Source organism: Paramormyrops kingsleyae, chromosome 11 (genome assembly GCF_048594095.1).
Source record: "Paramormyrops kingsleyae isolate MSU_618 chromosome 11, PKINGS_0.4, whole genome shotgun sequence".
Taxonomy (NCBI): Eukaryota; Metazoa; Chordata; class Actinopteri; order Osteoglossiformes; family Mormyridae; genus Paramormyrops; species Paramormyrops kingsleyae.
This window is the reverse complement of record NC_132807.1, coordinates 16,360,280-16,373,239: the sequence shown is the minus strand read 5'-3', so window position 1 is coordinate 16,373,239 and position 12,960 is coordinate 16,360,280. Positions and strand designations below refer to the sequence as shown.

At 39.5% G+C, this 12,960-nt stretch overlaps 1 protein-coding gene across 1 annotated transcript; it reads right to left on the bottom strand.

Annotated features, from left to right (window-relative positions):
* Positions 1–1,532: 1,532 nt before the first annotated feature.
* Positions 1,533–11,733, bottom strand: eif3m (eukaryotic translation initiation factor 3, subunit M). Its single transcript, XM_023816289.2, has 11 exons — positions 11,576–11,733; positions 10,901–11,033; positions 10,533–10,671; positions 9,369–9,492; positions 5,480–5,574; positions 5,312–5,395; positions 5,121–5,220; positions 4,128–4,209; positions 2,544–2,687; positions 2,253–2,313; positions 1,533–1,719 (listed from the first exon to the last, which is right to left on the bottom strand). The coding sequence occupies exons 1-11, from the start codon at positions 11,615–11,617 to the stop codon at positions 1,596–1,598; spliced, it is 1,128 nt and encodes a 375-aa protein (XP_023672057.1). The 5' UTR covers positions 11,618–11,733; the 3' UTR covers positions 1,533–1,595.
* Positions 11,734–12,960: the final 1,227 nt, after the last annotated feature.

Sequence of the window (12,960 nt, the reverse complement as noted above, 5' to 3'; positions counted from 1 at the left end):
TCCTCTCTGGCTTCAGTTTTTAATATGGGGTTAAAATATAGAGAATAGCGAGAACAGGCTTCCTACAGTGCAAAAACAAGCATTAATACCATTCCTGCTTGGCCAGGTAGAATAAGTGCATTTAGCTACCATTTCCTCTTTGTCATTCTGATTCTCCTACAATTAAAAGGACTGCTGACATGTTGAATGCTTCCAGGATCCACCCTCATCACAAGAGAGATATGCAAGGGGACTGGAATGTAATCACACAGGCGTTTTGTGAAATCTCAGCAGAGCATGTAAGTTGACCAAAGGTATTACAGCAGAGGATGAAGTGAATTAATTCCTAAGATATGTGTAGTTCTGAATAGGTCTGGGCCTTTCAGTTTCCAAAAATATTTCTGTGATGCAAGATGGCAGTATTTTAAAGCTGATGAGGAACAGCAGGATAGTCACATAATATAAATCAAATAGATGCAAGCCAGCATTTAGGGACCATGAAGGAAGGGAAGGGCAACTTGTTGATCGTGCTGAAAGCGTAACTGCCAAGCAGAACATTTTAAAGCGTTGATTAAATTCTTCCTCTTAACAGCCGTTGCCAAAAAATGCTTAAAATGAAAACACACTGGGATATCTGTGTTTTTGGAACAATTTAAATAAGCCATGAGTAGCACCAGTTGGAGTAATTTCCCAAAAATACTTGGCATCTTGTACTTTTAAGAGACAGGAAAGACTTACTTTTAAACACTTAAAAAAACTCACTTGGAAGCTTCATAAAGACACCTCTGGATGCATTGCTCTGAGATGAAGCTTGCTGACGATGGATCACCTGTGGGGACTAGCTAGCCTATAACCCTCATTACTGCACTGGGCCCGGACTCTCTCATATCCCACCACACTCTGTCGCTTTGTGCTTTATTAGAGCCAGATGCTTCAAATTGCAAGAGCAATGGGAGAATTTTCTGTGGATGAGAAGACAGCCTTTGGCCATTTCCTCTGACTGTTTTGGCACGGTAGAAGCTGCTGGTATTAAGGTTAAAAGAGAAACTAAACTCTCTCTCACAATGGTCTATTATTGTGATGGATAGATACATTTCTTATAATGTTTTTTGCCTTAAGATAGAACAGCAGAGTTGATGGTTGTGAGGGATGGGTTTTTCTCCAAAGTCACTGTTAAAAGTGCAGTTAAAAATCATTAACGTAGCATCAAATGAATGAGGACTATTTTGATGGCCATGTTCCTTTATCCTAAGAGACCAGAACTCAGATTTCCAGCTCTACACAACCATGTGCATTTCCTGTATACTCATCTGAGGGCATCAGCTCACTGCCGGATAACAGTTTCATCAAGATTTCCAATTCCACTTGGTGTGTCACTAAACCTGGGTTTGCAAACATTTCTGATTGCCTACAAATCAGACATTTGTATCCAATGCTCAGACAAGCACGGCAGAAGACAGACCAGTTTACACTAATTTCTCCCCAAGAAGGAGAAATTAGCCAAGGAGTTTTTAACTCAGCTGTTTAACGTAATGAATAAAGAGAATAAACAATTGTTCTCGAAGCCACTTTTATTGAGTAAATATAAAAATGTAAGATGCATGAACAGAGGAGCTCTATGTGGTGGTGGAGAGGGCCTGCAGGCTGGTCTTGACAGTGGCCAGGTTCTGTTTCCAGGAGCTCAGGGTGTCATAGAGCTGTTGCCACTGCTGCTTCCCAAAGGTGCGGTGTGTGCTGTGGCTGAGGACAAGAGACACAGCACTGGGTTACAGCCCACAGACAAATCAGGACCTGCAGCTACTGCTGACCTGGCTGCTACAAACCCTGACAAGAAATGAGGGCAGTTTCTTCTCTATAATTATCTTTCTAACTAAAGCCAGTTTTTAGTTTTCACAATAGTGCAGAAGAATATAATCTCACTCAAAAGCAGAAAAATAAGCATTTCGAATCAATATCTAAGCATCGCAATACTGTTTCCAGGCAGGGTTTTATACACACAGGGAAAAATGCCCTCCTCACTTCAGACAAAGCAGTGAATGTGTTTGTTAGAAGAAAGAAGAGAATATGACAGCTGCATTGCCAGTGGGTACATTAATATTCCAGACCAGGCTCTGTCATTAAAGGAAGTGTGCTGGAAAGGCTGCTTTCATTATAGCGGCTAATTACATTCAGGCTTACACTTAATAAACTGATAAATTACCAACTACAGACCACTAAAGTAGCACTAACAGCAAAGTAAACTAAATAAAATGAAACAGGAAAAAATGACCTACCTCACCACAACTTTGCGCTGTGTCTGGTCAATTTTGCAATACACCATCTTAGTGCGCACAGCTAAAAATTGAAGAAGGGGGGAGTTAGGGTGGGATATCCTGTGACAATTTAGGCACATCTACAACAATGTAACATTCCCATTAGACAGCCCTCAATACAAAAATGACACCCAATGTTAAAACCATTTCACCTTTGGTCCCCTGCCTTCTTTTGCTATATACAGACACATCCTGTTGTTTTCAGAGACACACACACAGAAAGAGCTTTATCCATTAACTAACTGGCATTACCATCAATGACAAATGCCTCCACATCATCTGCACCAATCTGCAGCTCTTGCTGCATCGTGTCAAACGATATCTCTTTGAATTCGACAGCCATTCCCATAAAAGTAAGCAGCCTCATTTTGGCCATGTTCTGATCATGTGAGAGACCTAGGGGGAAAAAAAAAGTTTTGTGAACTATATGGCCATAGGCAGCTTGAATCGGCATGAAATTCTAAAATACATGCTTAAAAAAAATATATCAAATGTCCGTTTATCAGGAACTGTGGAAATGTAAGTAGGGAAAAAAAAATAAAATCATTCAACGCCCAAAAAAGCAAAGATCCTTGACATGTCATATTTCCATCTGTATTCTGAAACTAACCTGAGCAATAAATACAGGGAAAGCACCTCAGACTAATTTTACAAGTTAATTAGCACTAATTACATATAGAACAATTTGACTGAGCATCAAGAGAAATTTAGTAGGGAAAACAGATCATTTCCAGCAGGATCAGCATGCACACCTATAACTGGGCTTAATTAAAATATACAAGCAACAAGAATCAATTAATGCACATTAACCACAATTAACAAATGCAAATGAGCTGCTCATTGAGTTTATGCCCTCCAAGGAGGCCTTGGAGACCAGAAGACACATGTTAGGGCGATACACTTGACAAAATATATTACTGCACCTGGCTCAAGTTGTCAGGAGCAATAAGTTTAGATTATATGGCTAATCATAAATGAATTTTACCAGTAATTAAAAAAGACCAAAAAAAAGCAAAATTCTGGAGCAAAACATATTGTTACAATGCTTATTTTAACTATCTCTTGTTTAAAAGTCTTACACATAAAGTGTTCTCTGATACAGGAAACATTATTTGCTTTCAAGAAATATTTTGCTCAATGCCAAACAGGAAATTAATCTTTTTTTAATACACAACATAAAGCATATTAATTCAATAACTCCAAGTTATATTATTTTTGTTAGGAAAGGGGGAAGCTTTCTACACCTTAAGCTCATCAAAATCAGAATACACTAACTCATTATTAATATGTCAAAATATTAATGCCCTCATAAAGAACCCTTATGTGTTTCTATGGCTCTTCCAATAGGGTTGACCCTTATCTTCTAGTGGGGGGGGGGGGGGGGCAATATGGAGAGCGTAATTTTAACACACACTAGATTATGAAGCATGGCTCCTTTGAAACAGTCAATTACACAGCAGTGAGGGAGGGCCTCAGTGTTAATTACTAGTCCCTTTTTATATAGTGTGTAAATAGAGAGGCTGCTGACATTGACATTCCATCACTGCGACCTGAGTGCCAAAGCAAATTAGCCGGGTCCGCTGAATGCTCCGCTGGTCTGAGCGGACCCCTTCACCACTAGAATAACACTCAAAACCAACTGCTGAGAAGTGAAAAAAGGATCATGCTTCTATACTAGCATCTTTCCAATTTTCATTCTGACAAACCAAAGTCTATTTACCAAATTCAGTATTTTAATTACTAAATCAATGTAGAGGTGTCACATACATTTTTTTGGGTGTTTACAGTCCAATAAAATTAAAGACAATACAGTACCATTGCATAAGAGACACTTACCAAGGGAATCAATGAAATCCTTGTTGTTTTGGTAGAACTTCACATATGCTGCAAGCTTTGCACTCACAAAGATGGTCAAGAGCTACAGAACACAGAAAGTACTAGTGTAACAAAACAAGGATTCTTACTGCTGGTTCATCGCTGAATTAAACAGCAGATGTATTGATTTGTATTAATCTGCTGTAATTTAGTACGGTATACAGTCAAACCTCGGATTGCGAGTAACTTGGTTTGCGTTTTGTAAGACGAGCAAAAATTTGTAATAAATTTTATCTTGATAAACGAGCAAGGTTTTGCAATACGAGTATTACGTATACACTTTGTCTGCCTAGCGTTACGTGATCACAACTGAGCCAATGGTTCTTCTCTCTCTCTCACGCTGCGAGATTGTGGGTAATCATCTCCCATGCTCGGTCTCAGTCGGCATCCCTCACTCATATAGTCAAAATTTAGCAGAAAAGCACCACCCGAATAAGGGTGTAGCAGTGCGAGCGATGAATCTGTTTAACAACAATGCAATGTCACATTTCTGCGAAATCAAAAAGGGGGCGAAAGCAGCTATCATTGGATAGGTTCCTAGTTAAAGTCACACAAAAAAAAGATTTCAGTGAGCCAACAAATAGCAGTGATTCCGTTAGTTACAGTGAAAGTTGTCCTACAAAATAACCCTCCTCTTCTCCTCTCTCTTGTCTCCCCCACACCATCCATGATTCTTTTCAAAGGTAAAGTGCAGGTTAATTTGTTTCATTTTACTTTATATTTTGTATTAATAATTTTTTATGAATATTATTTGGTTGTGGAACGAATCATCTGAGTTTCCATTATTTCTAATGGGAAAATTTGCTTTGATATACAAGTGCTTTGGTTTACGAGCACATTTCCGGAACGAATTATGCTTGCAATCCGAGGTTTTACTGTATACACTTTCTGCATATAAACTCTGTAAAAGGGGTTTAACAGAAATAAACCAATCATCATAAAGAGTGCACTCACATCATGGATCAACTCCCCTTCTAAGAAACGCACTGGTTTCAGGACCAGAAGGTGATCAAACAGGAAAGTGTTTGGGTCTTTCAAAGCTCGGACAATGCACCTAGTGAAAAGCATGAACATGGCATATAGATCATGGCTGTATACACAGAAACACGCAATGTGATGAAGAGACATGATGAATGTTGCATCACCTGTGGGCATCAACGCGTGCCTGGGATGCATTATCCTCGGTGTAACTACCCAGGAGCTCCACCATCACCTTAGCTGCAGCTTCACTGTCAGAACAAATAGATGTGAAAAAAACACAACATACAAATCACTTATTTCTGTTCCCATGTAGGATTAGTAAAGGGAGAAACCTTTTTTTGCAGTCCACCAAGGCCTCGTAGACCATTCTAAGGAGCGTGTGCTTTTTCTCAGTGTTCAGGTTCCAGTCAGTTATCCACTTCCGAACCTGAAGCAGAGAACACTATAAATGTTATGGGCGAAATTCATTTACATTTATTTACTATAACAAACTGCAAGCAAACAAACAAAAGGATTGAGAAACCATCATGACCTGAGAACCACAAAGAAATGCATCTTTAATTTCAGTGTAACATTTAAGATAGTCTCACTTAAGCTCTTGACTGAATTTGTCAAATTGGATACAACAAATGCGTTGATCAAAGAATCCAAGAACATAATCGGCAATTTAAAAAATCTGGTTTAAAAATTTCTGAAACATTCATAACAGTTGTGTAACTATTTTTAATTGGGAAATTCTGTTAAAATCAGGTTCATTATGGTTAATTAAGAACTGTGGAAAAGACCTTCATTCCATTAGCACCAAGAAACATTACAGTAAAAATGTAGAACTGTTCTGCAATCACTTGGTAAAACTCAAGTCTCAAAACCGCTTGCAATTCTATGGTGAAACAATTCAGAATCAGAAACAAGGTTTATTCACCAAGCACAAACAGGCACAAGAAATTTTATTTGGTACAAAAGGCGCACACACACACACACACACATCATATCACTATGCATAAGATGGTGACAGGGTGCTTGTGATTCAATTTTCTGCACAGTGATACGATTGGTGTGTAGAGTTTGGCAGAAGAGACTGTCAAATAAGTTTGGTGTTGCTGTGAGTTGTGCCAACAGACAAAGCAGTGCTAACAAATCACTTGCTTTTGCTCAATTTCATTTCAGTGAAATACAAAGTATTTCCATACAGCGGAAGACCAATGTCATTTCATGACCAATTCTTGTTGGCTTTTCTCCTTTTCACTCATTTTTGCTTGATGTCTCATAAACATGCCACACTGAGTGATTATGGTTGTCTCAGAGAGCTCACGCAGAGCTCATGCAAAAGCAGCGGCAGTAAATTTTATACTTTGTTTTTAAAAATCATAGCAGATAATGCTGAAAATGATTAAATTGCAAAGCTTGCAAAATTTTGTTTTCTATGATTGAGTAAGAATGATTCAGCGTAACTTATTGATGGTCTCAACCCATCAGACTACTGAGGTCTTTGTGATGTGACAACTGCATGTGCATGAAATATACACTATATTGGCAAAGGTATTGGGACACCCCTCCAAATCATTGAATTCAGGTGTTCCAATCACTTCCACAGGTGTATAAAATCAAGCACCTAGGCAGGCAGACGGCTTCTACAAACTTTTGCAAATGAATGGGTTGCTCTCAGGAGCTCAGTGAATTCAATCGTGATAGGATGGCACTTAGCAATAAGTCCATTCATGAAATTCCCTTGCTACTATATATTCCACGGTCAGCTATTAGTGGTATTATATCAAAGTGGAAACAATTGGGGACAACAGCAACTCAGCCACGTAAAATCACAGAGAGGGGACAACACATGCCGAGGTGCACAGTGTGCAGAAGTCGACAACAGTCTGCAGAGTCAACAACAGTCTGCAGAGTCAACAGCTACAGACCTCCAAACTTCATGCAATGCAAAGCGTCGGACGAAGTGGTATAAAGCACGCCGGCACTGGACTCTAGAGCAGTGGAGACATGTTCTCTGGAGTGACGAATTAAGCTTTTGTGTCTGGCAATTCGATGGATGAGTCTGGGTTTGGCAGTTGCCAGGTGAACCGTACTTGCCTGACTGCGTTGTGCCAAGTGTAAAGTTTGGTGGAGGGGGGATTATGGTGCAGGGTTGTTTTTCAGGGGTTGGGCTTGGCCCATAAGTTCCAGTGAAAGGAACTCTTAATGCCGCAGCATTCAAAGACATTTTGGACAATTTCACGCTCCCAACTTTTGCACAGTACTGTATAATCACATGTACTAAACAGTGTGATCCAAACACTATTTAATCCCAACCATGTGATCAATCTATTATTGCACTTTCTGGTCTATACAACTCCTGCCCAATTGCATAGCTTTATATTTTTTTAGCTGTATTTTTCATTGTATTTTTCTGTCACCCATGTCTCTGTATATCTGTTATGCCTTCAATAAAATATTGCTGAAATAAAACAAATATTGCAAATTATGATATTTCTACCCTATGCATGCCTCCGTCTGGCAATTTTTTGGAAACAAATTAAACCAGATAGCATCTCACGGGAAGCTTGTGTTAACTGAATGTTTTGGATTTGAATTCTGGGATTCTGTGCAATGTCATGACCTAAACCGTCATGTTATTAATCAGGAAAGAATACTATAAGGGTCTATTAAAATATATGCTCATACTATTCTCCCATCTTGCTAACAAAATACTGTATGCATTAACGCGATCAAAGAAATAACACATTATGACTTGAATGCAATGCATATACACACACACACACACACACACGAATGGATATACAGGTAACATGAATAACATTGATTTTCTTGTAAAAACAGCATGTCAAGGTTTGGGACATATTAAATAGCAAGTCAACATTCAGTGGTGAATGCAGAAGAAATGGGCAGGAGTAAAAACCAGAATGACTTGTTATGGCCAGACAACTAGGTCAGACCATCTCCAAAACGGCAAGGCTTGTGAGGCGCTCAAGGTCAGCCATGGTGACTACCTACTGAGAGTGGTCCAAGGAGGGTAAAACAATGATCCTCTGACAAGGTGTTGGGTGGCCAAGACTCAATGCTATCAGATTGAACCAACAGAAGAGCTACTATGGCACAAATTACAGATTATTTTGATGGTGGTTATGGAAGTAATGTATCACAACACACAGAGCATCAAACCCTGCGGTGTACGATACTGCACAGCTGTGGATTGGACTTGTTGTTCCAACACATCTCACAGATGCCCGACACGTACCCAGTCGTCCACATGATATAACCAAAAATGGGTTTCATAGGGCCAGGTGACCTTCTTCCATTGTGCCAAGGTCCAGTTCAGATACTTCTGTGCCCATTGCAGGCACTTTTGATGGCAGGCAGTGATTAACATGGACACTCCAATGGGACTGTGGCTAAGCAGCTCCATATGCAGCAGGGTCATGCATTACTCCCATGACCATCAATATTATCTGCCGAATATGCCTCTCTTTGTTCATACCACACTGGATAGCCCTCATTCACATCCCACATTGATGAATCTTGGCCTTCCAACACCCTGTTGACAGCTGTTCCCTCCTCGGACCACTCACAATAGGTACGCACCAAGTTGACCATATGCAGCCCACAAGCTTTGCCGTTTTAGGGGTGCTCTGACCCAGTCGTCAAGCCATAATGATTTGATCCTTGTCAAATTCATTCTTTAAACCTGATGATTTTTACTGCATTCGACACTGACGATCAGTACTGCATGTTAGCTTACCATGATATCCCAGATATTAATCAGTACCATTTTTTAATCAACATTATTGGCTTCATGTGGGGATGGTCATATTATTATATTTTATACACACAGACACAGATACACAAACACAACTTATTTATATCTTTTCCGGGGACCATCCATTAATTTCTATGGGCAAACCTTAATCCTAACTATGACAACCTTAACCTGGCCCTACTCAGCCCTAACCTTAACCATAAGGACCAACTTTTGGCAGTTTCAGTTTTTTGATTGCTACAGATGTTTATAAAACTGATTTTCTCCTTGTGGGGACCAGAAAAATGTTCCCACAAGGTAAAAAGTTACAGGTTTTTAATCACATGATTAAAAATCTTATTGCCACAATGTAATAAATCCGACACATACACACAAACAGAATCTAAATAAATATATGCAAGTATATCAGCACATATAAGCACTTGGCTTATTCCACTGATTCCTGTACACACCTGATCCAGTTCTGTGGGAATGAACGCAATGGCATTGCAGGTAGCAGCCACCTTGATCAAGCTGTAGTACACTGTGTAGCGCACAGGGGTGTTCTCATCCATGCCATAGAAGAGGTTGCTCAGCCTAGACTCAAAAAGAGATTCCAATTAGCGAGTAGCATTAGATCTTTAAAAGCCAGGTTCCCAGGCTCAACAAAACACTATTTGAGAATATCCAGGGACATAAAGCTTAAAAACAGCTTTTCCCCCCAGGCAATCTGACTGCTAAATAGTCTGGCCCTAGTCAAAGACCAGATCTCCTAAAAGGACCAACCTTCTCCCAACTGGATCATAAAGCTGTATCAAAAAATCCATACTGCACATTCAATGCTGCAACCATAATCTATTATTGCACTTTCTGATCCATACAAGCAGTGGTGGCTTGATGGTTAGGGTAGCGCACTTGTAATTGAAAGATTGCAGGTTCGAATCCCCCACCAGCAAGTCACCACTTAGGTACCCTGAACAAGGTACCGTCCCCAAGCACTGCTCCCCGGGCGCTTAATTAGCTGCCCCCTGCTATGTCACGAAAGTCACATATGGGTCAAATGCAGAGGTCACATTTCGTTGTTGCGCACTGTGTGCTGTGGTGTGTTGACACTGATCACTAAATTCTAATTCTCCTGCCCCATTGCAGAGCTTTATATTTTTTAACTGTATTTTCCTCTCTTCACCCATGTCTCGGTATATCTTGTTAAACTGTCAGACTCTCCATGATTAAAATGTCATTTATATTCTATTTATCACTGTTTTTACTGCACTATGAACAAGAAGATCATAATTTCATTTTAGGATATTATCCATGCATCATACAGCTGACAAAGGCCATAAAGGCACTAACTTTTGAAAACCTCCATGTCAAGAGTGTTTCAAACCAGCACTTCAGTAACAATGTAGGTACAGATTTATATATCATATGTGAGATATTAAGTACTGTTCATTTTATTAACTGAGTGACCCCGTAGCTCCTGGAGATTAAAACAGGAAACCAGGATTATGATGACATATTGCTTTACACCTTCAAACAGGCCAATAACCAAGTGTCCACCATAGCAGGAATCCTGGAAATGGGGATTTTGATTGGACACCGAATCGAAGGAAAATGGCAACTATTGAAACACTCACAACTGCATCCTCAGTGAGGGACGCTCCCCCTCTCTGAACTTAACCAGCTTCTCACACAAGCTCTCAATCAGCGCCTCCTGCTTGTCTGGCTCCAGGATCAGCAACAGAGACACAATGCTGTTCATTACGCTCTCCACATCTGCAAGGAGGACAGTTTATGAATACGAAAAATTATACCATTTAAAAGCTTTTCACTGTGCACATGTTCAATGTATGTTTATGCATGTGACAAAATTAGAAACATAAAAGACAACATACATCAAGTTGTTTTATCATATTAGTGATAATTTAATAATTACTGCAATTTTCAGTTTTTTTAATATAACCTTAGTCTGTGTATGTCAGTCAAAGTACATATAGACACCTACCTTTGTCATCATCTTTGAGGCAAACATCACAGGCTTCGATGATCTGGGCCAAATCCACATGAAGTCCACCTTCTGAGTTCTCTTCCGAAATTTCAGCCCCTTTTGATTTGAGGTACGCTCTGAGCTCTGAAGCCTACAGGCCAAACACAGAATTCAATGGAAAAACACCTTCAGTCTATTTCTGACTATCAGTCTGGTTTTCATACATGATCACTGGCACCATCTGGCATTACCTTTGTTCATAAAGTCTCACTTACAGCCTGCATCTCTTACTGAAGACCTTTCAGCAATGGTTTGACTATACCACATTTCCTTAATTTTGCACAACACCGACAGAGAGGATGACGCTGTATTAAGGCATCTCGAGACTATCAAAGACGGTTCTTAGCTACACGAAACGAGGAAAATCATCACTTCATGGATGAATGATCACACAGACAGTGATTTAGCGCACACATATACACATACAGATAAATGTTATGCAGCAGGTTTCCACCAGCGCTAGGTATGGTTAGGCATTAGCATCATTAGGTGACTAGCTACGTAGCTGCATCCTCGCGAACTCACGCGGCCTGACGCACGCGAGGCGCAGCAGCTGTATAACAGACAGCTGTTCGCGTCTTAGGTACACCGTAAGCGCAGAGTTCGGTTCCCCTTTTCCTTTCATTGCCGCACCTGGTCCTCCTCGGTTATGTCGATGAATGCCGGAACGCTCATTTTTAAGCAGGTTCGTGAACCTCGATCCACCACCAAATGTAGCTGCTCCGATAAGGCAGCAAAAGGGCTCCCTCAGCGGTAATCCGGCCAGATGATGTACTTCCAGGTCACGTCGTTAAAGAAACAGTGCCGCTTCCGCTGGCGATTAAGGATAAAAAAATTAAAATGTTTTAACATGATTTTCCACGGGTATATGTTCACTACCTAACCTTTTATGGAAATCTCTCAATTGTTACTCGCCCTTCACATTGAATTTCAGAGGAATATTCGTACAACCTTATCAGATTATTATCAGATTTAATTTTTTGTAATGGTCACCAATGTATTTTAACTGGACTTCGCGTTTTTTCTTAGGGAATGGATACATAATGTATAATCTATACATCCTAGAGTGTCTGCTCATAATTCAGGAGATACTGCTGAGTCACATGAGGGCGGTGTAAAAATTGCCGAGTGACTATTTTTGTTGATCTTTGACTCCGCAAATTTAAGGTTCTCAAGTTTTTCAGCTGAATTCTGTTTGGACAGCCTTAATCTAATTACCATTTTAATATCTGGGAAAACAAGTGGCAAATGGAGTGGTATTTGGAAAGTGTAGGTAAAAAGTATTACCTGATTTTTTTTTATCATAATAGCGTAGACTTGATGAAAAAGTGATTTAACTTATAAAACGCAGGATGTACCCATTAACAAGTTTTATAGTCATTGTGACATTTTTCCTTATGGCAGTAAAAATAATTTCCGTGTACAAGAACATGAATAAAGAATTAACTTATCCCAAAATTATAATGACTGTGAGAGAAGAAAATAGGGTAGTAATATTTAGCTAATTCTGTAAGTCTTCTTAAAATGCTTTTCTATACCCTTTGGTTATAGAGCTCTTTTTGTCATAATATGCCACTTAACTTCAAAAGGCATCATAATAAATTCAGCCAGGAAATCTTATTAAATTGAAGTGAAAATGTCCTCCAAGAGAAGTTGAGTGCAGTGTTGGCTGTGCAAGCCCTTCGCCTGCTTTAGTGATAAACCACAGCTGCTGGCCTATAAAACACGCACATAAACTTTTCAAACCAACATAAAGTGATAGAGCCTCACAAAAAAGTTCATCATATATCGTCATAGCAGGGATTAAATGGATGTTTTGAGATATTTGATTTTCACTATACTTTTCACAGCAGTCAGTCAGTCTTTGATATTGCGCTGCCTTAAACTAGTTTGCTGGAGCCTCAATGTTATAGTAATCTCTTCAGCTATAATGTAACATATTCATATTAAAATAAAATCAGTATGCTTCCATTAATCGTCTAAACTCAGTTTAATTGTCTAGTTTATGGGAAACGTCA